The sequence below is a fragment of the Phocoena sinus genome, chromosome X (assembly GCF_008692025.1).
Source record: "Phocoena sinus isolate mPhoSin1 chromosome X, mPhoSin1.pri, whole genome shotgun sequence".
In the NCBI taxonomy this organism is placed as follows: domain Eukaryota; kingdom Metazoa; phylum Chordata; class Mammalia; order Artiodactyla; family Phocoenidae; genus Phocoena; species Phocoena sinus.
The window spans coordinates 100,994,842-101,017,920 of NC_045784.1; the positions used below are offsets into that span (position 1 = coordinate 100,994,842).

General features: G+C 44.6%; 1 protein-coding gene and 1 long non-coding RNA gene across 2 annotated transcripts in view; both read left to right on the forward strand.

Annotated features, from left to right (window-relative positions):
- Positions 1–701: 701 nt before the first annotated feature.
- Positions 702–3,837, forward strand: ZCCHC12 (zinc finger CCHC-type containing 12). The gene is made up of 4 exons (XM_032620100.1): positions 702–815; positions 1,154–1,205; positions 1,428–1,567; positions 1,995–3,837. The coding sequence occupies exon 4, from the start codon at positions 2,104–2,106 to the stop codon at positions 3,313–3,315; it is 1,212 nt and encodes a 403-aa protein (XP_032475991.1). The 5' UTR covers positions 702–815; positions 1,154–1,205; positions 1,428–1,567; positions 1,995–2,103; the 3' UTR covers positions 3,316–3,837.
- Positions 3,838–15,315: 11,478 nt separating this feature from the next.
- Positions 15,316–23,079, forward strand: part of LOC116746956 — a 36,412-nt gene continuing 28,648 nt past the window's right edge. Inside the window, exons 1-2 of the long non-coding RNA XR_004347931.1 lie at positions 15,316–15,391; positions 21,243–21,377. This is a non-coding gene — a long non-coding RNA (uncharacterized LOC116746956). The remainder of the gene's footprint in view (positions 15,392–21,242; positions 21,378–23,079) is intronic.

The following is a 23,079-nucleotide window of genomic DNA, read 5'->3' on the forward strand; positions in this document are numbered from 1 at the left end:
AAAATCCCACCCGCAGCTCTAGCCCTCGTCAGTCAGAATCTCCCAGAGGCCGGGCCCAGGAATCTGCATTTCCAACAAGCTCCCCCAAATGATTGAGGCAGCCAGCCTTGCACGCATACTTTAGTGAGTACTGGTTAAGAGCCTGAGTGCCCAAGTCCCCTCACTGTTAAATGGACGTGGTACTGCCACCTCCTTCACAGTAAAAAAAAAAAAAAAAAAAAGTCTGTGCGAGCTGTTTGCACAAAGAAAGCGCTAACGCTCTTTTCTCCACTCCGCCTCTACGAAGGTGAAGAACTTTTATTGCTTATTTGAAATCCATTCCGCCTCATGTTTAATGCACCTGGCTTCAAGGCCCAGGGTTGAGGCGAGGAAGAGAGGGAGAGGGGAAGACTCGAAAACTCCTCCGGTCCCCGCAGCCAAGCTGCACTTGACGTCCCGGGGACCTGCGGGTCACCGCCCCAGCCCCTCGGCCGCCGGCGCACGTTTGCATCCTGCCCGAGGCGCCGCGGGGAGTCCGCCCCCGCGCTCCGTTGATTGGCCCCGCCTGCCAGCTCGTCGCGCTCTTTTGTCTCGGGGGGGGGGGGTGTGGGGGGGTGGCAGAAGATAAAAGCAGCCACGGCTGCCGTGGGAACCGTGCTGCCTCGACTCGGCTACCACTTGCTGGGTGGCCGTGCGAAGCAGCTCCGTCGGGCGGTCCCGGGTCGCTCAGCGGCCGAGGAGGCGTCCGTCCTTTTCGCCCTGCAGGGCCGCGGAGACTGGAGGCGGAATCACAGCTGTCAACGCCGGAGCGTCCGCTGCCCACCAGCCGAACACAGGTAAAGCAAGGGGGCGCGATTGCCCCGCGAGGAGAGAGGAGGGGGAAGCCCTACCAGGACTGGGCGGCTCCCCGTTTGGGAAATCGAGGACTGTGCGGCAGGGGGAGGAGCACTCCCGCGGCCCGGCTGCGCTGAGGGAGGAGGTGGGGTTCCACTGGCTGCTGCCGAACGGGTAGGATTTGCCTGGATTGAGAGGGCGGGCGTTTTCGGGGGGAGGTGGCAAGGGGCGCGTTGGTATTGGGGGAGAATCGCCAAGTGTCTGCCTTGCACCCCTTTGCATCTCCTCATCCCTTCTTGGGGGAGGAGCGTCCAACTCCTATTCCCTTTCTCCTTGGCAGGCGACCAAAGCCGAATCCGAACTTGAATTCTGTGCGGCTGATTGCAGAGCTGGTAGGGCGACGATTTCCCGGGGGAAATGTAATGGGAGGGGGGCTTGCTTTGGCTTGTATTCAGACGTGGGAGAAGGAATTTTCCGTCTGGGTACTACGGAGGCCGCTGGAGGAGGGGGGAGGGGAGAGGAGGGGGCGGGGGCGGGCGCGGGGTGGGAGCGGGATGAGGGATGAGGCTGCTTCTGACCCTTCCCTCCCTGCCCTGCCCTCTGCGGCGGCGCAGTCTTGACGCCCTAAGGTCCCGGATCGGCGACCCCCGGGGGACAGCGATCGACCGTACCCCAGAGGCGAGCTTTCTCACGGAGGCCACCGGTTGCAGAAGCTGGAAGTGAAATAAAGACGCGCGCTTGCTCCTGAGCTCCTGTAAGAATCTGAAAAATAATGGGGCGGGGGAGAGGGGACTTTAAGAAAGGGGTGTGGTTGAGACCGGAGACCAAGAGGTTAATGAGATCTTATTTATTCCCACAAATCTGTGACCGCTGTGCTCTATTTTGAGAGCCCAATATCAGCTCCATACACTGTTACACTTAGAATTAGAAGCAACAGTTGCCGTCCCTCTTGAAGGACTGGCGGGAGGGGATGGATGAGGCTGTAAAAAGCACCCTGCTAACACGGAGACACCGGCTGGCTCCGTGAGGTTGTAATTGCCAGTCTTCTGGAGGATATTTTTAGGGCAGTGGGCAGATATAAAATGTACTGCAGGATATTCAGGAAGGGAGATAATACAGCTGCAGCCCGTCCCTTATTAACTCCTCCTCCCGCTTTTTGTTTTGTTTTCTTTTTTTTACAGTTCCTACCGAGATAAGAGGAAGGCAGAGCCCCCCAGCACGCCTGCAGATTAGGCTCTTCTAAAAAGCCTGAGCATCTTGTTACATTCAGAAACCCGGTCATCGTCCGTCATGGCTAGCATCATTGCGCGCGTGGGTAACAGCCGGCGGCAGAACGCACCCTTGCCGCCTTGGGCCCATTCTATGCTAAGGTCCCTGGAGAGAAGTCTTGGTCCTTTAATGGCCAACATGGCAGAGAGAAACATGAAGTTGTTCTCGGGGAGGGTGGTGCCAGCCCAGGGGGAAGAAACCTTTGAAAACTGGCTGACCCAAGTCAATGGGGTCCTACCAGATTGGAATATGTCTGAGGAGGAAAAACTGAAGCGCTTGATGAAAACCCTGAGGGGCCCCGCGCGGGAGGTCATGCGTTTGCTGCAGGCGGCCAACCCCAATCTAAGTGTGGCAGATTTCTTGCACGCCATGAAATTGGTGTTTGGGGAGTCTGAAAGCAGTGTGACCGCTCATGGTAGATTTTTTAACACCCTGCAGGCACAAGGGGAGAAAGCCTCCCTTTACGTGATCCGTTTAGAGGTGCAGCTCCAGAATGCTATTCAGGCAGGGATCATAGCTCAGAAAGATGCAAACCAGAGTCGCCTGCACCAGCTCCTTTTAGGGGCTGAGCTGAATGGGGACCTGCGCTTCAGGCTGAAGAATCTTCTCAGGATGTATGCAAATGAGCAGGAACGTCTCCCCAGTTTCCTGGAGTTAATCAGAATGATAAGGGAGGAAGAGGATTGGGATGACACTTTTATTAAACGGAAGCGGGCCAAGAGATCTGAGTCAATGGTGGAGAGGGCAACTAGCCCAGTGGCATTTGGGGGCTCCCGACCCATAGTGATCGGTAATGCCGACTGCAACGTGATAGAGATAGATGATACCCCCGATGATGACTCAGATGAGGATGTGATCCTGGTGGAGTCTCAGGACCCTCCACTTTCATTCTCGAGTTCTCCTCTCCCCAGACGCAGGGCCAGACCTCGGAATCAAGTGCTAGTCATTGATTCCCCCAGCAATTCCAGGGCTCAATCTCCTTGTACCAGCGGGGGTTCTGGGTATAAGAATGATGGTCCTGGGGATATGCGTAGGACCAGGAAGCGAAAAAACACAATCCACTGTTCGTACTGTGGACAGGAGGGCCACTCAAAGGAAACCTGTGACAATGAGAGCAACAAGGCCCAGATGTTTGAGAACCTGATTATCACCCTGCAGGAGCTGACACATACCGAGGAGGAGGGGTCAAGAGAGGCCCCTGGCCAACCCAGTGACCCTTCTGAGCCACAGTGAGGTGCTAGCCCCCAGCTTTAAATGAACCCTAACCTACATACAGAGTCCAGCAATGGGAAAAATGGCGGGTGGTGGTTCTGATTGCATGAATTAATCCACAAGGTGGCTTTCTTTTGGGGTGGAAGACAAAGGGTCTTGAATATTAGCACAGTGGAGGGAGATGGCCTGACCTCCGTCCTTGCTTCCAATCCCCTGCTGCCCAAGGGTCTGCCTTCTGTGTGTGCCCCTTTCCTTGATGGCTTTATTCTCTTTGTGAAACTGGTATAATTCATTGTTAAATATTAAAACAATAAAGGAAAGTACAAAAAGTACAAGTAACCCCAAACCCTCCAACCCTCATATAACCATTGTCAACCCTGTGATGAATGTCCTTCTAGATAGTTCCCTATACCTATGTACCCAGACAGATATATGTATAGAAAAAAGTGATCAAATATAAGTGCCGTTCTAAAGTGTATTTTTTCACCAAATAATATATGTTGTGGGCGTCTTTCTATGTCAATAAATATATATCAGCATCTATCTTAATGTCTCTGATATTATTTTAGGAAGAAGTAAAGGAAAAAGGAATAAGAAAAATATAGTAAAAAGCTATAAACGGTGGGGTTATACCCTGAGGTGGGGTTTTTATTAACTTCCCTTTGCAGATGGGGAAAAAGGAAGAAGAAATGGGCTGACATATTCCCCAGAGGTAAATGGACAGAGCCCCTTTATCACAACTGACCTGTCCCTTAGGTCACAGAGCCAAACTATGGCACCCACTAGCTGACGACACGCTAATGCTTTCTTCTCTAATGTATCCAGAGGATTCTGACAGCGGGGGAGTCTGGTGCTGAATAGCCCAAAATGAGGATCCCAGCGGCTCCGTTCCTGACCACTTTGGGGAGGGGCATCCCTCCCTCCTCTGGGTGGACTTCTGAGATAGCTGCTGCCGCTGCTTCACCGCATCCTGGTCACAACCGGGAATCTCTCCTGGGGGCTGACATGGCCCTCTTCCCACTCTCCAGTTAAGGAAAGGGAGCCCAGCACCAGGAGGCTCAGCTCCTCACAGTGCCCTGAGCCTCAGCCTGGAAGCCCTGAAGCTACATGTTAGAGGACACGTGCAGCCCGAGGACTCCAAGCCCAACCCCACTCACCCCAGGAACTGAGAATAGCTGGGGAGGAGCGAAAAGCAATATAGTTGCCAGGACGCATGAAGGAACATGGGGATCAGAAAGCCTGGAAGCCCTCCACGTTATTTTAGTGGAGTGGTGGGCATTCATGGCCTGGAGAGGCGGGATGGGGTTGGGGGGGGGCGGAGAACCTTCCCAGGAACCTGCCCTGTCCCCTCTCCTGATCTCATATCGGAGGGTGGTAAAAGAGGACGTATCTGACCTCAGACCCTGAGGATCCCTATGTTTCTTGTAGGTGTATAAGTTCCTACCTCTGTGAGCAGGACAGGGCTGGGGGTGGGTGGTGGAGGGGGATGACTGCATTTAAGCCAGGGGGTGGAGCGAAACGAACGCGCACAGCTGGGGACCTGAAGCAGCTGTCCTGCAGGAAATCGGTGCTCCACAGAGCCGAGAGGACAGCGCTCGCAGCAGCGGGAGATGGTGTGTCAGGGGCTAAGCACAGAGCAAGAGGAGAGCGGCTGAGGGCCCGATGACCAGGGACACTCACATGGAACCTGACAGGGACAGGAAGCCCAGTGGGAATCACAGACTCCAGGGTTTCATACAGAACTCTGGGCTGTGTGTACCAGGAATGGCACAGCTTGAGGCGCCCAGGGAGAGATAGTGGGCTTCTAATTATGTTAGCAGTTGAGGGGGGAGGGAGGGGGAGATGCCAGGCGCTGTAAGAAGCCAGTGCAGCCTTCCCTGGGCTGCCACGCCTTGAACCTGCCTTTAAAGACACCCCCAGCCGCCCCCCCCACCGCCACACACTCTCTCTCTCGGTGCAGGGGTTTGGGGGCTCAGCCTCCCTAGCTCTGCCATTACTCCTCCCCCACCCCTAGCATCCCAGGTTTGCCTTAAGCCTCAGCCTCCTTAACCCTCCTGGCCAGAGGGAGACTGGAAGGGCCTCTCTGCCTCGGACCCTTTAGCTGAGAACCGGCCAGGAGTGCAGACTCTAGAGGCCCTCTCCTCGCATCCATCCATGGCACTTCTGGGACCTTGGTAGCCACCTCCATCTCTCCAGAGCCAAAGAGGACCCCCCCCATCACCTTCAGGCAAGAGGCAGCTCCACTCAGGCCCCCAAAGCCACAGCGACCACCACCATTTCCCAGCTCACATAGATTTTTAACCCTTAATTCCTCATACCTCTCCCTTTCTGCTCGTCTTAATTTTACTTTATAAATACGTGTTGAATATTTGCCCAAAGACCCACTTTATGTTGCCATAATTTCTTTCTGGCACCAGGTAGAAGAGAAACCTGAAGTGATAGATAAATAAATTCTGCCCGTATCACTACCCTCCTTTTCACTGGAGTTAGCTTGCGAGTTCAGTATAGACCACTGCCTTGAAAATTTGTTCTGTGATTCACCCCCCTTTTCTTCCCTCCTCCATCCTCCTCTCTATTGTATGAACTTGAGATTGTCTAAATTTTTATTTCGCCAACCTGATGTAATCTGACATTTCTTTTTCCACTTTGTGTGACACTGGCTTTTCCTTTACTCAAGAAATATGTATTCTCACTAATTAGGAGACATGGAACCAAGACCTGGGCATTCAGATCAGACTAATGGGGTTAGCCTTAAAAAGACTTCACTTCAAACTATAGGCTTCTTTTCTTCCTTTCTGCCTTCATTTCTCATTGGTCGCTAGGAGATGAAAATCACCCTTTTGTCTTGTCAGAAGGAACTGGCCTCTGAGTACCCTTCTGCATTATGTCTCTCTCCTTCCTGGCACTCTTTTCCCTTGGTTTCCATGAGACCCCTCTCTCACGGTTCCCCCCTCCCTGACCTTCTTGGTGCCCAGTTCTGAGTCTCCTTTGCTGAATCTTCTTCTTCTTCCTGATCCTTCCATAATAGTAATCAAAATCATTACAACTGTGATTTGTTAAGAGCCTATTGAGTACCAGGCACCCTGTACCAAGTCCTTTAGACACATTAGCTCCTTTAAGCCTCATATCAACTCCATAAAATAGGTATTACTATTAGCACATGTTTCAGATGAGGAAACACTCTGCAAAGTTAAGAAACTTGCCTAGGGGCATGCAGCTAGTTAGTGGTGGAGCCAGAGGTCACTCTCCCAGGTGAGAAGGCTATGCTTCTTACACGTCTTAGCTCGCCTGTGTTCACAGCACCCTACGATGTAGGTGTTATTATCTGCATATGAAGTATGAGGAAACTGAGGTTTGTAAATTCAGGATAATAAGACCTGTCTTCCCCAGGTGCCCAGTGTATGAGTGATTGGCATAGGGCTGGTCCATTGTAGGCTCTCAAGAAATGGTAGCTATTATTACTCGGCTAGAATGCATTATTCTGCTACAGAAGGAAGGACGGGGAAAATTAAATGCAGTCCATGCTACGCAGGCAGTGCTGATTCAGTGTTAATCTGACACCATGACAGTTGGGCTCCAGGAGCTACGCCGAACCTGGCCCCTGACAGGTACAAGAGTGGATTCAGAAATGCCTGAGTGTTTTAGTGATGGTGATGATGGTGGTAATGATGATGATGATTGATGATGAGGTGATAAGGGAACACTTACTGAATGCCGAGGTGGATTTCTCCTACTTTTGGTGTCCCCAGAGGAGGTCTCCTTCCCCCACATGTCAGAGGCACTCCTATCCTTTCAGACAGGTCAAGACCAGCCAAGTCTTCCCCCACTCAAACAACTCCCCTGAGCAGCAGATGGGAGCTAGGGGCCAGGGGAGCTGATCCCAGAGGGTCACACAGGCTCCCCAGTGCGTGGCTGGAAGGAGACATGACTGAGGTCTGAGGAGTTCTTTACGATCCAGGTAACCCGCCAATCCTGTCACTACCAGGGATCTCAGGGACAGGATAAAAGGGGGCACAGGGAGTGGGGCTGGGTTTCCCACTGCATCCTGACAGGGTGTATGGATCTCCAGCTGCAGCATCTCATCTCAGATCAGAGGTCACAGTTTATCATGGCCTCTCACAACTGCTCTTTCAGATATGTACCACACTCACCATCCCCACTTTACAGACCAGGATGTTGATGCACACATGGTTATAGGACCTTGCCTAAGATCAGACAGCTAGTAAAAGTTGGAGCTGGAACTGAACATCAGATTTGCCCCTCCCCAGAGACTGTAGTCTTTACCACTGTGTTGTAAAGTCATTCCTAAGGTAACAGGTACAAGACATCTGATCATTCTATTGGCTGCATCCTGGGTATGGATTCTGAATTGTCACACTCACACCCTAAGCATAGTAGGATGGCCTTGGTCTCATTTCTTTTATTGAACAAGGCAGAAAAAGTTATCATTTTAGGAAACTTCCATCTCAGAGCCTGAAACCATCTTCTCCTCATATTTATTTTTATATCCAATTTCTGGGATAAGATACTAAAAATAACAAATTGTTGGTGAGGACGTGGGCAAGAGTCTCTCTCCCACACTGCTGGCAGGACTGAGAATTGACACATTCTTTCTACAAGGCCAAGGGGAAAATGTATCAAAGGTTGAATGTGAAAACCCTGAATGCAGCAGTTTAACTTCCCGAAATTGAGGCTAAGAAAGTAACTGAACAAGTGTAAAAATTCTTATGAACAAAGATGTTTATTCTAGCTTTTTAATTTTTTTGTAATAGTGGAAAACTGGAAACAACTTGAAAGACCACGAGTAAAGTTTGGCTGAATAAATTAGGCTCCGCACTTGGAATGGAATGCTACGCTTTTAAAACTCTGGGAGTGCTTTTAGATCATTGGGCCCAACCAGACAAATGAAGAGTGGTCCCTCTAGAAAGGGACTTAGAAGACCACCAGTCCACCAGGGCTTATGCGTTATCTGTGACTCCCAATGTGCTGTGTCTATCAGCCTGGCCCTCCCCTTCATCTGGCAAAACTCTTGTCAAATTTCTAGTATCATCTCCCCTGGCACTCCTTCGGGACAGCTTTCTCTGACTCCACTAAAGGTCATTCCTTACAGCTTAGGTAGTACTTTGCATTGTAACTGCTTGTCTAATTATCTGTCCTCCCCAGGAGGCTTATAACCCCTGTGCAGAGCACAGGAAGTTTTCAATACCTTGGTACAGAATCCAGGCACACTCTCACCACACGTGTTTGCCCTGGCTATTGTAACTCTTCCTCTAGATATCCCTGTGCCTTGACTCCCCACCATGTTCAAGTATTTGCTCAAATGGCACCTCCTCCTGAACAGCCCATTTAAAACTGTGCACCTGCACCCCCCCCAAAATAAAATACTTAGGAATAAACCTGACCAAGGAGGTGAAAGACATACGTTGAGAACTATAAAACATTAATAAAGGAAACTGAAGATGATTCAAAGAAATGGAAAGATATCTCATGCTCTTGGACTGGAAGAATGAATATTGTTAAAAAGGCCATACTACCCAAAGCAATCTACAGATTTAATGCAAGCCCTATAAAATTACCCATGACATTCTCCACAGAAGTAAGACAAGTAATCCTAAAATTTATATGGAACCACAAAAGACCCAGAATTGCCAAAGCAATCCTGAAGGAAAAGAATAAAGCAGGAGGCATAACCCTCCCAGACTTCAGACAATACTACAAAGCTACAGTAATCAAAACACTGTGGTACTGGCACAAAAACAGACATATGGATCAATGGAACAGAATAGAGAGCTCAGAAATAAACCCACACACCTACAGTCAATTAACCTTTTGACAAAGAAGGCAAGAATATACAATGGGAAAAAGACAGTCTCTTCAGCAAGTGGTGTTGGGAAAGCTGGACAGCCACATGTAAATCAATGAAGTTAGAACACACCCTCTCATCATACACAAAAATACACTCAAAATGGCTTAAAGACTACATAAGACATGACCTAAGTGTCCATCAACAGATGAATGGATAAAGAAGATGTGGCACATATATACAATGGAATATTACTCAGCCATAAAAAGGAACGAAATTGAGTGATTTGTAGTGAGGTGGATGGACCTAGAGTCTGTCATACAGAGTGAAGTAAGTCAGAAAGGGAAAAACAAATACCGTATGCTAATGCATATATATGGAATCTAAGAAAAAAAAAAGGTCATGAAGAACCTAGGGGTAAGACGGGAATAAAGACACAGACCTACTAGAGAATGGACTTGAGGATATGGGGAGGGGGAAGGGTAAGCTGTGACAAAGTGAGAGAGTGGCATGGATATATATACACTACCAAACGTAAAATAGATAGCTAGGGGGAAGCAGCCGCATAGCACAGGGAAATCAGCTCCGTGCTTTGTGTCCACCTAGAGGGGTGGGATAGGGAGGGTGGGAGGGAGGGAGACGCAAGAGGGAAGAGATATGGGAACATATGTATATGCATAACTGATTCACTTTGTTATAAAGCAGAAACTAACACACCATTGTAAAGCAATTATACTCCAATAAAGATGTTAAAAAATTAAAAAATAAAATTCCTAGAAGAGATCATAGGCAAAACATTCTCTGACATAAATCGTACCAATGTTTCCTTAGGTCAGTCTCCCAAGGCAATAGAAATAAAAACAAAAATAAACAAATGGGACCTAATCAAACTTACAAGCTCTGCACAGCAAAGGAAACCATAAGCAAAACAAAAAGACAACCTACAGAATGGGAAAAAAATATTTGCAAATGATGCAACCGATGAGGGCTTAATTTCCAAAGTATACAAACAGCTCATACAACTCAACAAAAACAAAAAAACAAACAAAAAAATGGGCAGAAGACCTAAATAGACATTTCTCCAAAGAAAAAATACAAATGGCCAATAGGCACATGAAAAGCTGCTCAACATCACTAATCATTAGAGAAATGCAAATCAAAACCACAGTGAGGTACCACCTCACACCACTCAGAATGGTCATCATTAAGAACGCTACAAATAACAAATGCTGGGGAGAGTGTGGCAAAAAGGGAACCCTTCTACATTGTTGGTGGGAATGTAAGTTGGTACAGCCACTATGGAAAACAGTATGAAGATTCCTCAGAAAACTAAAAATAGAATTACCGTATGGTCCAGCAATCCCACTCCTGGGCGTATATCCAGACAAAACTCTAATCCAATAGCCAAGACATGGAAACAACGTAAATGTTCATCGACATGATGATGAATGGATAAAGAAGATGTGGTATATATATACAGTGAAATATTACTCAGTCATAAAAAAGAATTAAATATTGCCATTTGAAGCAACATGGATGCAACTAGAGATTATCATACTAAGTGAAGTAAGTCAGAAAGAGAAAGACAAATACCATATGATATCACTTATATGTGGAATCTAAATATGACACAAATGAACCTATCTATGAAACAGAAAGAGATGCATGGACATAGAGAACAGACTGATGGTTGCCAAGAGGGAGGTGTTTGGGGAGGGATGGAGTGGGAGGTTGGGGTTAGCGGATGTAAGCTATTATATAGGGAATGGATCAACAACAAGGTCCTAATGTATAGCCCAGGGAACTATATTTAGTATCCTGTGATAAACCATAATGGAAAAGAATATATAAAAAAGAATTGTATATAACTGAGTCACTTTGCTGTATAGCAGAAATTAACACAACACTGTAAATCAACTATACTTCAATTAAAAAAAATAAATAGAACTGCGCACCTGGACCAGCATTCTCATTTCCCTTTCCCTGCTGTTCGTCCATCACATGCCTCTCTTCTAGCATACTGCATAATTTACCGATTTATTATGTTAATTGTTTATTCCCGCCTCTCCCCACTAGACTATAAACATTTTAGTCTGCTTAGTTCACTGGTGTATCCTCAGCTCCTAGAACACTGCCTGGAACATAAGCTGGATCTCAATAAATGTTTGTGGCTAGAATGAATGAAGTGCCTGTCACACAGTAGGTACTCAGCGAATGGCAACCTTTGTTATTGCTCCTTTCCTGGAACAAATTTTACTGGAGGAGACTCATTCAAGGAGAGAACAGTGTACACTGCTGAACCACCATCCATCTAGTTGAGATCAGAAACCTGGGAGACTTTCTAGATCAATTGCTTGTTTCTCACTCTCCCAGGTTGTCACTTATTAGTTGGACCATTCACTCCTAGCATGGCAGAAAGTGAGAGATGGGTTTCTTTGTGGCTACATACATGTCACATCATCAGACCTTAGGTTTAGGTGTTTCAATGTCCCAATCACTCCATGTGCATTTGTAAATATTAAAGATAACTGCCCTGTGAAATATGAATGTTTTGGGTAGTGTTTGCTCTTTCCCTTTTATTAAAGGATAATTAAGAATAATAATTATGTGGTACAGCCACTATGGAAAACAGTATGGAGGTTCCTTAAAAAACTAAAAATAGAGCTACCATATGATCCAGCAATCCCACTCCTGGGCATGTATCCAGAAAAGAGGAAAACTCGAATTCAAAAAGCTACATGCACCCCAATGTTTATAGTAGCACTGTTTACAATAGTCAAGACATGGAAACAACCCAAGTGCCCATCAACAGATGACTGATTTAAGAAGATGTGGTATATATATATATACACATACAATGGGATATTACTCAGCCATAAAAACAGATGAAATATTGCCATTTGCAGCAACATGGATGGACCTAGAGAATATCATACGAAGTGAGGTCAGACAAAGACAAATACTACACGATCTCACTTATATGTGGAATCTAAAAAATAGTACAAATAGTACTTATTTACAAAATGGAAACAGACTCACCGACATAAAAACAAACTTATGGTTACCAAAGGGGAAAGGGAGGGGGGAGGAATAAATTAGGAGTATGGGATCAACAGATACAAACTACTATACATAAAATAGATAAGCAACAAGGATTTACTGTGTAACACAGGGAACTATATTCAATATCTGGTGATAACCTATAATGGAAAATAATCGGAAAAAAATATACATAACTGAGCCACTTTGCTGTACACTTGAAACTAACACAATATTGTAAATCAACTATACTTCAATAAAAGTATGTAAGACTTGCATGCATAATAAATAAATAACCTAAGATGTAAAAAAAGAGTAAAATAATGAATATTATTTTCATTCGCTATGTGTTGAACATGTCAATAATATAGTAAGAATCATTAACCCCATTTTAGAGGCGATAAATGGGTCTCAGCAAGAGACAGCAACAGGATTAAGGTGTTATATGCCAGTAAACAGATGGTAAGTCTGGCACCAAAGCCTATGAACTTTCCATCATATATCTGAAGTAGAAGTGTTGACATTAATGAGAAAAACTGTATCACAGTGGAAGATCAGTTATTGGGGCAGGGGTACCAGGCAGATATGAACATCTGATCAATTTCCTGTTCATCAAGCACAGGTTAAAGCTGTTTGAAAATCTGTAAGTAAAAGAACTTAAATTTTACTAGAGGGAACATGATGGAGGTTGATTTTAAATATCCTGAATGGACCAAGATCTAATTTAGCTCAGGGAAACATAATTGAAAATAGAATGTCTTCAGTATCACTGATCTCTGAAACTCAAGAAATGACACATAAACTTTTTCCTTCTCTGTCTGCCAGAATGCTTGGTAAAACTATTTTATTCACCAAATAATTTTAGAGTTGTTATAAAAGTATTTAGAATGTCACAAAACTATACAAAATATTTTACATGGTTAATATTTAAATAGCCATAAAAGTATACAGGAAGAAAAAATAAACCATAGGTGAATACTGAACATTGTGGCATATTTCTTTTAAATCCTTTTTCTAACTTTGTGAGTGTAGATATATGTGCAATTTATTGAGTAAATTTTGTTCTTTTTCTGTTAATAATTTCAAAAGTAGAAAATAAAGATTGGCAAAAAGAGAAGTAAGGGGGTGGTAAAGCCTGAGCAAATATAAAAACACTCCCCCCGCCAAATACAAGAAATAAACACTGTGCTGCTACTGGCTGACAAATAATGATCATTAATTGTAGTAAGTATGATTATTTTCATAGACAAAGCAAAAGAATTGGTGGAAACGTTTCTGAAAATAAAATGAGGGACGTTAATATAAAACCTGAAAGGCTTAGGAAAAGAAAATGATAAAACTCTTTTTACCATTAGAAGATACGAATGAAAGGAGAGAACTGAAGCTCAGCTAGAGGATGGTGGGTGAGCGTGGTGGATGTAGAGGAAGACATTATCATAAAATCACCCAGGCCCCAGCCACATCACAGGCTGACCTCACAATTACAATGCAGGGATCCTCTGCCCCACTTGGCTTACTATTAAGTGCAGTAGCTCATCAGAATAAAACAAGAGTGGTGAGAGCCACGGCAGGGGTGAGCCAGGGGACAGTCAGAACACAGAGGAGGGCCCTATAATCCGCGGGGTCAGGCTTCTCACAGGGGGTCATGTGCAGGCTGCAGGACTAGCATCCTCAGCAACTGGGAGCTCCAAGGGATCAGAGCTCTAACCAATGTGAAACCTACGTACCTTACCATTGTGGTCAGAGAGCCCCAAGCTGGAGGTCCAAGAGGCGGGAGGAGCACGCTGTTTCCAAGGTGAAGGTCTTGAGCTGTGGCGCTGAGGTCTCAGGGGCACTGGATGTCAGTGGGGACTTCAAAACCGTCAAGTGCTGGCTCTCCAAATATCACCAATGCACCTGTTGATATGACAATGCTGAATTTATCACTTACCTCTGTAAGGGAGAACCCTCACCTCGCAAAGCTTTGCCAGTGTTTCAGGGAGGAAGGAAAGGGCAGAATTCATTGAGAAATGAAAGCATGGTTTAAGGCAGAGGGTCTTTCAACTCTGGGGCTTGATTAGGATTGGGTAAGGATCATGATACCAACAGTCTGGGACTGGTGGAAGCTGCAAGGGGAGGATTTTGAGGAGAGGGACTTAAAGAGTTTCAGAGAGCAAACTGTTGCTGCTTTCCATTGAAGAGTTGATGGATCTTTGGGGACGTTGCTGTAGTGAAGAAACTATTTGCCTGGACAGAGGAGTCCTGGAAAAGTAATGCCAACGAAGACAGTGGACTAGCAAGACACATTTATGTACATAGTATGGCGTGCTTTTGTTTCTGTGTCCAGGCTGAGTGTACGGATGGACTGTTTCCTCATATATAAAACATTTTTATGAATAATTCACCTTAGGTATACGTTTATTTGGTAGTGTCAAAATATTTTCGTTTCTCTGAATCTCGAGGAAAGATAATACCTACTCTTATCCTGAGAAACAACTAAATAGCTAGCTTTAACAGTCTGGTAAACCCTTTGGGTGGATTATTTTATTTAATCCTCACAAACACCTTGTGAAGTTGGTACTATTATTATCCCTATTTTATAAGAGGAGGAAACTGAGGCTCAGGGAGGTAATAATTAGCTCATATCGATGCGGCTACAAATGCATTTTTTCGGAACGTCAACAAAAACCATCTTCAACAAAGCTGCCTTATTCTGTTCCGTTTTTGCGGAAGAGAGCTGGCATCCAGGTTCGAGATAATTATTTGACCATTCTGTCCTCTTCGGGGTCCTTCTCCCTTTGGGGAGAAAGGAGGAAGGGGTGGAGGCCGCCTCCACCTATTCCACTTTGGATCTGGGTCAGCTCCCCTCGGAATCGCGGCTTCGCCCTGGGCAGCGGCACGGCCACTCCCGCCGCAGATGCCTCCGCCTCTGCTTGGGCTGCCCCGCGGACCGGAAGCCACTCGCCAGTCCACGCATGCTCCGACCAGCTGGTGATAACAGCGCCGGTTTTGCCCGCTTCCGGCTACCAGGGGGCGCCAAGACATAATCGCGCGTGCGGGGAGGGGTGGCGGTCACGTGGTCAGGGAGCCGAGCGCTGGGGCATAGGGGACCGCGGCTTGGGACTCCGGACGGCTGCAAGCCTGCTCAGGCTGCTTGTCTTCCTCCATCGCCTTCTTTCGCTGTGCGCGGACCACACGGTGGGACCGTAGCGGCGAAAGCGACTGAGGTCTGGGCGCAGTTAACTGTAACCTCCTGGCGACCCTGCAAGAAGACGCGTGAGTTTCCCGGGCACCAGGAGGCCCTGGGAGGAGACACCTCACCCTTACTTTGTGGCAGTTTTTGCCCATCCCGCAACGCAAAGAAGGAGGGACTCGGTCCCAGCCTTTCCCCTAGCTCGGAGAGGTGCTGGTCCATCCCCTGGCACCTCCCCCATCGCCCTTAGATAGGTGTGCTTTCCTCTGGAGTATCCCAGGGGGCGGGTCTGGAGGGGTGGAGTTAGTATCTATCAGCTGTTCTGGCAGGACATCCTTGCCTAGTAAGCACTGACCGAATTGCCAAAAAAACCCCCAAACACACAAACAAAAACCACTAACATTTTCACAGATATGCTGTAATAGAACAATTCACCTGGTTGTGAACAAGGCTTGAGAGTTGCAAGAAGTGAATTTGTTACCTGACTACAGTTTATTGCTTGGAGTAGGGGCCTGGCGCACTCACACTTAAACTGGCAGACCACGGATTGTCCAGATTACACACTGGGATCACCCAACCGGAAACGCATTGTACACCTCATCACGCAATATTCAGAGAGGCTGACTTTGATGTTTCTGTCAGCACAGCCCCAAACCCCAACTGACAAAAATGCCTCAGAAACTTCATTTACCACAGTTCTTACCAGGTCGTGTCATGGAGGAAAAAAGTTAATTTAGAGAGAAACTAAATAATAGATTGAGGGATATTTTTTTAAAAAGAGCCTTTATACTTTGCATACCATTAAATTCAATCATTTTACATGTACACTTGTTTTTACTAAACTTACGGAGTTGTGTAACCATCACCAGAATCCAGTTTTAGAGCATTTTTATCACTCCTCTCCAAATTCCCAAGACTCTTTGTAGTTAATCTCTCCTCCTACCTCTAGTCCTAAGCAACCATGTAACTGCCCTGTGTCTCTATAGTTGCTTTTTCTGAACAGTTCATGTGAATGGAATTTTACAATATGTGGTCTTTTGTGAATGGCTTCTTTCACTTAGCATGATGTTTTCCAGGTTCATCCATGCTGTAGCATGTATCAGTACCTCATTGCTTTTTTTGTTTTTACATCTTTATTGGAGTATAATTGCTTTACAATGGTGTGTTAGTTTCTGCTTTATAACAAAGTGAATCAGTTATACATATACATATGTTCCCATATCTCCTACCTCCTGCATCTCCCTCCCTCCCACCCTCCCTATCCCACCCCTCCAGGCGGTCACAAAGCACCGAGCTGATCTCCCTATGCTATGCGGCTGCCTCCCCCTAGCTATCTATCTTATGCTTGGTAGTGTATATATGTCCATGCCACACTCTCTCTCCTCATCACAGCTTACCCTTCCCCCTCCCCATATCCTCAAGTCCATTCTCTAGTAGGTCTGTGTCTTTATTCCTGTCTTACCCCTAGGTTCTTCATGACATTTTTTTTCTTAAATTCCATATATACGTGTTAGTATATAGTATATGTCTTTCTCTTTCTGACTTACTTCACTCTGTATGACAGACTCTAGGTCTATCCACCTCATTACAAATAGCTCAATTTCGTTTCTTTTTATGGCTGAGTAATATTCCATTGTATATATGTGTGCATGGCGGAATAACATTCCATGGAATGGGTGTACCGCATTTATTTATCCATCTATCGGTTGATGGACATTTATTTCCACTTTTTGGTTATCATGGGTAATCCTATTGTGAACATTTGTGAGGACATATGTTTTCAATTCTCTTGATTTCACTGCCCTGCTCAGGTGCTGCCATAGTGCCCTTAGCAGACCTCTGTCATAACACTTAACACACTGCCCTATAAGCTTGGGTTCATTCTCTGTCTCTACACTGGAAAGGGCAAGGACCATGTTCACTTGTTCCCTGGTCTAGGAGTGGGATTTCTGGGTCATAAGGTGACTGCATGTTTAACTTCTTTAGGAATATCCAGACTGTTTTCTAAAGTGGCTGTACCATTTAATATTCCCGTCGGTAAATGTATGAAGGTTCCAATTTCTCCACATACTCACCAACACTTGTTTTGTCTTTTTGTTTGGTATCTCATTGTGATGTTGATTTGCCCAGACTGAGTGGTATTTAGCTAGTTTCACTTCACTTTAATGGATACCTATTTTAATATTTTAATCTAGGAGCTCAAATGAATAATACATGGTCCCTCCTTGCAAGGAGCTCATATATAGTCCCTTCAGGGAGACAGGTAGAGAAACAGATAATTACAGTACAGTGTGTTAAGTGTTCTGATGGCGCTGAGCAAGGGATGCTATGGGGAGCAGAGAAGAGGGACACCTAACCTAGTCTGGGAGGGGAGGATGGAGGAAAGTATTCTTTTCTAAATTGAAGTATAGTTGATTTACAATATTATGTTAGTTTCAGGTGTACAGCAAGGTGATTCAGTTATATATTTTTCAAATTCTTTTCCAATATAGGTTATTACAAGATACTGAATATAGTTCCCTGCTCTATACAGTAAGTCCTTATTGTTTATTTATTTTATAGGTAGTAGTAGGTATCTGTTAATGCCATATTCCTAATTTACCCCTCCCCCCACTTTCCCCTTTGGTAACCATAAGCTTGTTTCCTATGTCTGTGAGTCTGTTTCTGTTTTGTATCATTTGTATCATTGTTTTTAGATTTCGTATATGTGATATCATGTAATATTCGTCTTTCTCTGTTTGACTTACTTCACTTAGTATGGTATTCTCTAGGTCCACTCATGTTGCTGCAAATGGCAGTGTTTCATTCTTTCTTATGGCTGAGTAATATTCCATTGTATATATGTACCACATCTTCTTTATCCATTCATCTGTCAGTGGACATTTAGGTTGCTTCCATTTCTTGGCTATTGTCTATTGTAAATAGTGCTACTATAAACATTGACGTGCATGTATCTTTTCGAATTATGTTTTTTTCCAGATATATGCCCGGGAGTGGGATTGCTGGATCATATGGTAAATCTAGTTTTAGTTTTTAAAGGAACCTCCAGACTGTTTTCCATAGTGGCTGCACCAATTTACATTCCCACCAACAGTGCAAGAGGCTTCCCTTTTCTCTACACCCTCTCCAGCATTTATTATTTGTAGATTTTTTGATGATGGCCATTCTGACCGGTGTGAGGTGATAGCTCTTTGTAATTTTGATTTGTGTTTCTCTGACAATTAGCGATGTGGAGCATCTTTTCATGTGCCTGTTGGCCATCTGTATGTCTTCTTTGGAGAAATGTCTATTTAGGTCTTCTGCCCATTTTTTTGATTGGGTTGTTTATTTTCTTGATACTGAGTTGTATGAGCTGTTTGTGTATTTTGGAAATTAATCCTTTGTTTGCAAATATTTTCTCCCAGTCCGTAGATTGTCTTTTTTGTTTTGTTATGGTTTCCTTTGCTGTGCAAAAGCTTGTAAGTTTGATTAGATCCCATTTGTTTATTTTTGCTTTTATGTCTTTTTCCTTGGGAGACTGAATTATGAAAATATTGCTATGATTTATGTCAGAAAATGTTTTGCCTGTGTTCTCTTCTAGGAGTTTATGGTGTCATATCTTATATTTAAGCCTTTAAGCCATTTTGAGTTTGTTTTTGTGTACAGGAAAGTATTAAAAAAGCCTTTTCTAGAAGGTGCTTTAATGTGCCTTGGTTTTCTTTTGTGTATTTTTATCAAAATTACACATGTACATAGTTTTAAAAAGTCAAATACTTCTACAAGGTTGGCTATTTTTAAAAAGAGGAGTCCCCAGCTTTCCTCCCCATTCCCTGCTTCCCCCAAACCAATAGTTTCTGTTCTTTTAACTCTTTGGATATTTACCTCTATATCTTTAAATAGCATAGCATATTTTTATTTTAGAAGAAAAATTATCAGCCTTGACATAGGCCAAACAATCACCATCCTCACTTGCAGCGATTTCTCAGTCAGACCCATTTAATCTTTTTATTTATTTATTTATCTATTTTTGGCTGCATTGTGTCTTCGTTGCTGCGCGCGGGCTTTCTCTGGTTGCAGCGAGCGGGGGCTGCTCTTCGTTGCAGTGCACGGGCTTCTCACTGCAGTGGCTTCTCTTGTTGCGGAGCATGGGCTCTAGGCGCGCAGGCTTCAGTAGTTGTGGCACGCGGGTTCAGCAGTTGTGGCTCACTGGCTCTAGAGTGCAGGCTCAGTAGTTGTGGCGCAGGGGCTTAGCTGCTCCATGGCATGTGGGATCCTCCCAGACCAGGGCTCGAACCCGTGTCCCCTGCATTGGCAGGCGGATTCTTTTTTTTTTTTTTTTCTTTTGCAGCACGCGGGCCTCTCACTGTTGTGGCCTCTCCCGTTGCGGAGCACAGGCTCCGGACATGCAGGCTCAGCAGCCATGGCTTACGGGCCCAGCTGCTCCGCTGCATGTGGGATCTTCCCGGACTGGGGCACGAACCCGTGTCCCCTGCATCGGCAGGCAGACTCTCAACCACTGCGCCACCAGGGAAGCCCGGCAGGCGGTTTCTTAACCAGTGCGCCACCAGGGAAGTCCCAGCCCCATTTAATATTATCACATGGTTAATCGTGAAAGCCACAGTCACAGTGCAACCTACCTTACCATTTAAATGAAAGGAGACAGTCATTACCAACAGTTAGGTGCCAGAGTAACGGAAGTAAGACAAGATATACATTTTAAAGGAGCAGCCAAGGAGTTGTTTTCCTCATTGGTATTTTCATACCATATAACTTCAATAAGCCGGAACCCAATTACACCTGTCAATTAGGAAGAGTGTTATGTTCATTCAAACTTTCAAAGAGAAAGCCAAATTCACAGACAAGCAGCATAGTATAGGACAGAGGTTGGCACACTATGACCTGGCAGCTAAGAATGTTTTTTCAGATGAACATTTACAATCAGTTTGATGATAGGGAACACTAAGTTTCAACCACAATAAAACAAAATATTATTCTTCAATTCCATTTTTTCATTAGTAGACCTGTATTACAAAACCGTATAATCAATTATTATTATATTTTGAGTTTCATCAGTAAAGAATTTATGGAAATTTTTTTCTGTCATTATATAAGTACCTACATAATATCCTCGATTTTGCTTCTCGGCCCATATAGCCTAAAATATTTACTATCTGACCTTCACAGAAAAAGTTTGCCAACTCCTGGTTTAACAGAAGAAACCGAGAAATTGCCATGTACTTGCTGGGTGACCTTGGGAAGTCCCTTTACTTCTCTGGCCTTGATTTTTATTATCTATAAAGTGAAGATAAAGGGTATGGGTGGTTGAGATAAGCTCGAGGGCGAAAGCCCCCCATCTCCTAAGTCTTTTATTAATTACTTAATTACGCAAATATTTGATCTACTCCTGTGTACCAAGAACTGTTAAAGGCATTGAGGATACATTGGGAAACAAAATTCCTGTCCTGAAAAAAGGATACTGTTCTAAATGAAAAGAGACTTAGCTTGCAATGTGTGGTCTGAGGTTGGATCTTAATTTGAACAGACTAGCTTTATAGGACATTTTGGGGAAAAGTAAGCGGATATGAATATGGATGGGTCTTAGATGAGATGAAAACTTCTTAACGTGGAATGGTGGAGGTCGTTAGTTGAGAAAAAGCATTATACACATGCATTACCTCATTTTGGTGGGAAGTACATATACGTATTATATATACTTAGAAAAAGATCTGGAAGGATATATACTAAGCTGTTAACAGTGGTAATTTCTGGGTGGTAGAAATGTAATGTTTCTATTAATTTTTGTTTTCTAATTTTCCACAATGAACAAACATACACTGCTTTTGCAAAAATAAGAGATTCTTTCTAATTTAAAAAGTAATCTCTCTCTTCATGGAGCTTACACACTAGTGCCTCTTATAAGTATTAATATTGCCAAATCAGTCACTTTTTTTCCAGGGGAACACAAGTAAGAATGGAGGGTGCTCTTCCCCCCCGCCCCACCCCGCAGGTAACAAAGGATCAAGGTTTTCTCCGTGAAATAGCTGCAGAATGTAAACTGAGGCTGCTGGCATTTCCCTGAGAGTTTTACTGGTAAGTTGAGCTTTCTTATACTCAAGTCTTTAGGATGGGGTGGGATTTTTGAAGGGTGGCTGGTATTTAAAAAGGAGGACTAGAGCGGCAAACGTTGGCAGTGTCCAGCTAAGCAGCATGTCTAATCTGATAGCGGAGACAGGTTTATCTCCTCCATTGATGGACACATCAGGCTACAAAAGCCTGATGTGATCAAGCATTTGAATCAGGTAACTACTACTCCTCTTATTCTTATTTTAGGCCAGGGCTCTAGAAACCCTGACGTCTATTGTTGTAAATAAAGTCTTATTGGAACACAGCCATACTTCTTTGTTTACTTATTGTCTATCATTGCTTTTGCCCCGCAGTGGCAGAGTTGAGTAATTGTGACAGATGTGAGTATATGACCCACAAAATCAAAAAAATTTACTAGCTGGCCCTTTAAAAGGAAAAGTTTGTGGATCCCTGTTCTAGGCTCACCAGAAAACTGTCTTAGTAGGCAAGCCTGTGGGGAAAGAATGCCCACTTTACAGTTAAATTAATAAATTGATGTTGTAATTTATAAACTTCATTCTCTTCTGAGATTTATGAGCATGTGTCAGTATTCCCAATTTCAGATGACTCTAAGTTACTTACAAGATTGGAATTCTTTTTTTAAATTGAAATATAGTTGACATGCAGTATTATGTTAGTTTCAGTTGTACCGTAGAGTGATTTGACATTTGCATACATTATGAAATGATCACCATGATAAGTCTGGTAACTATCTGTCCCCATACAAAGTTATTATGTATTATGGGCCATATTCCTTATGCTGTATATTACATCCCTGTGACTTATTTATTTTATAACCGGAGGCTTGTTCCTCTTTATTCCCATCTCCTGTTTTGCTCCCACCACCCTCCTCCCCTTTGGTAACTACCTGTTTGTGTTCTGTATCTGTGAGTCTGTTTTCGTTTTGTTTGTTAGATTCTACATGTAAGTGAGATCATACAGTATTTGTCTTTCTCTGTCAGATTTATTTCACTTAGCATAATATTCTCTAGGTCCATCCACGTTGCTGCAAATGGCAGAACTTCATTCTTTTTTATGGCTGAGTAACACTGCAGTGTGTGTGTGTGTGTGTGTGTGTATGTGTGTGTCTGTTTTTGTATACACCACATCTTCTTTATCCATTCATCTGTCGATGGACACTTAGATTGCTTCCATATCTTTTTTTTTTTTTTTTGCGGTACGCGGGCCTCTCACTGTTGTGGCCTCTCCCATTGCGGAGCACAGGCTCTGGACGCGCAGGCTCCGGACGTGCAGGCTCAGCGGCCATGGCTCACGGGCCTAGCCGCTCCGTGGCATGTGGGATCTTCCTGGACCGGGGCACGAACCCATGTCCCCTGCATCGGCAGGTGGACTCTCAACCACTGCGCCACCAGGGAAGCCCTGCTTCCATATCTTGGCTATTGTAAATGCTGCAATGAACATGGGCGTGCATATATCTTTTCAAATTAGAGTTTTTGTTTTCTTCACATAAACACCCAGAAGTGAAATTGCTGGATCATATGGCAGTTCTATTTTTAATTTTTTAGGCACCTCCATACTGTTTCCATAGTGACTGCACCAGTTTACAATCCCACTCAACAGCACAAGAGGGTTCCCTTTTCTCCACAAAATGGACAAAAGTATGATGAAAAACAGTATACATGTTTATAGTCTCAAAGTATCTCCCCAC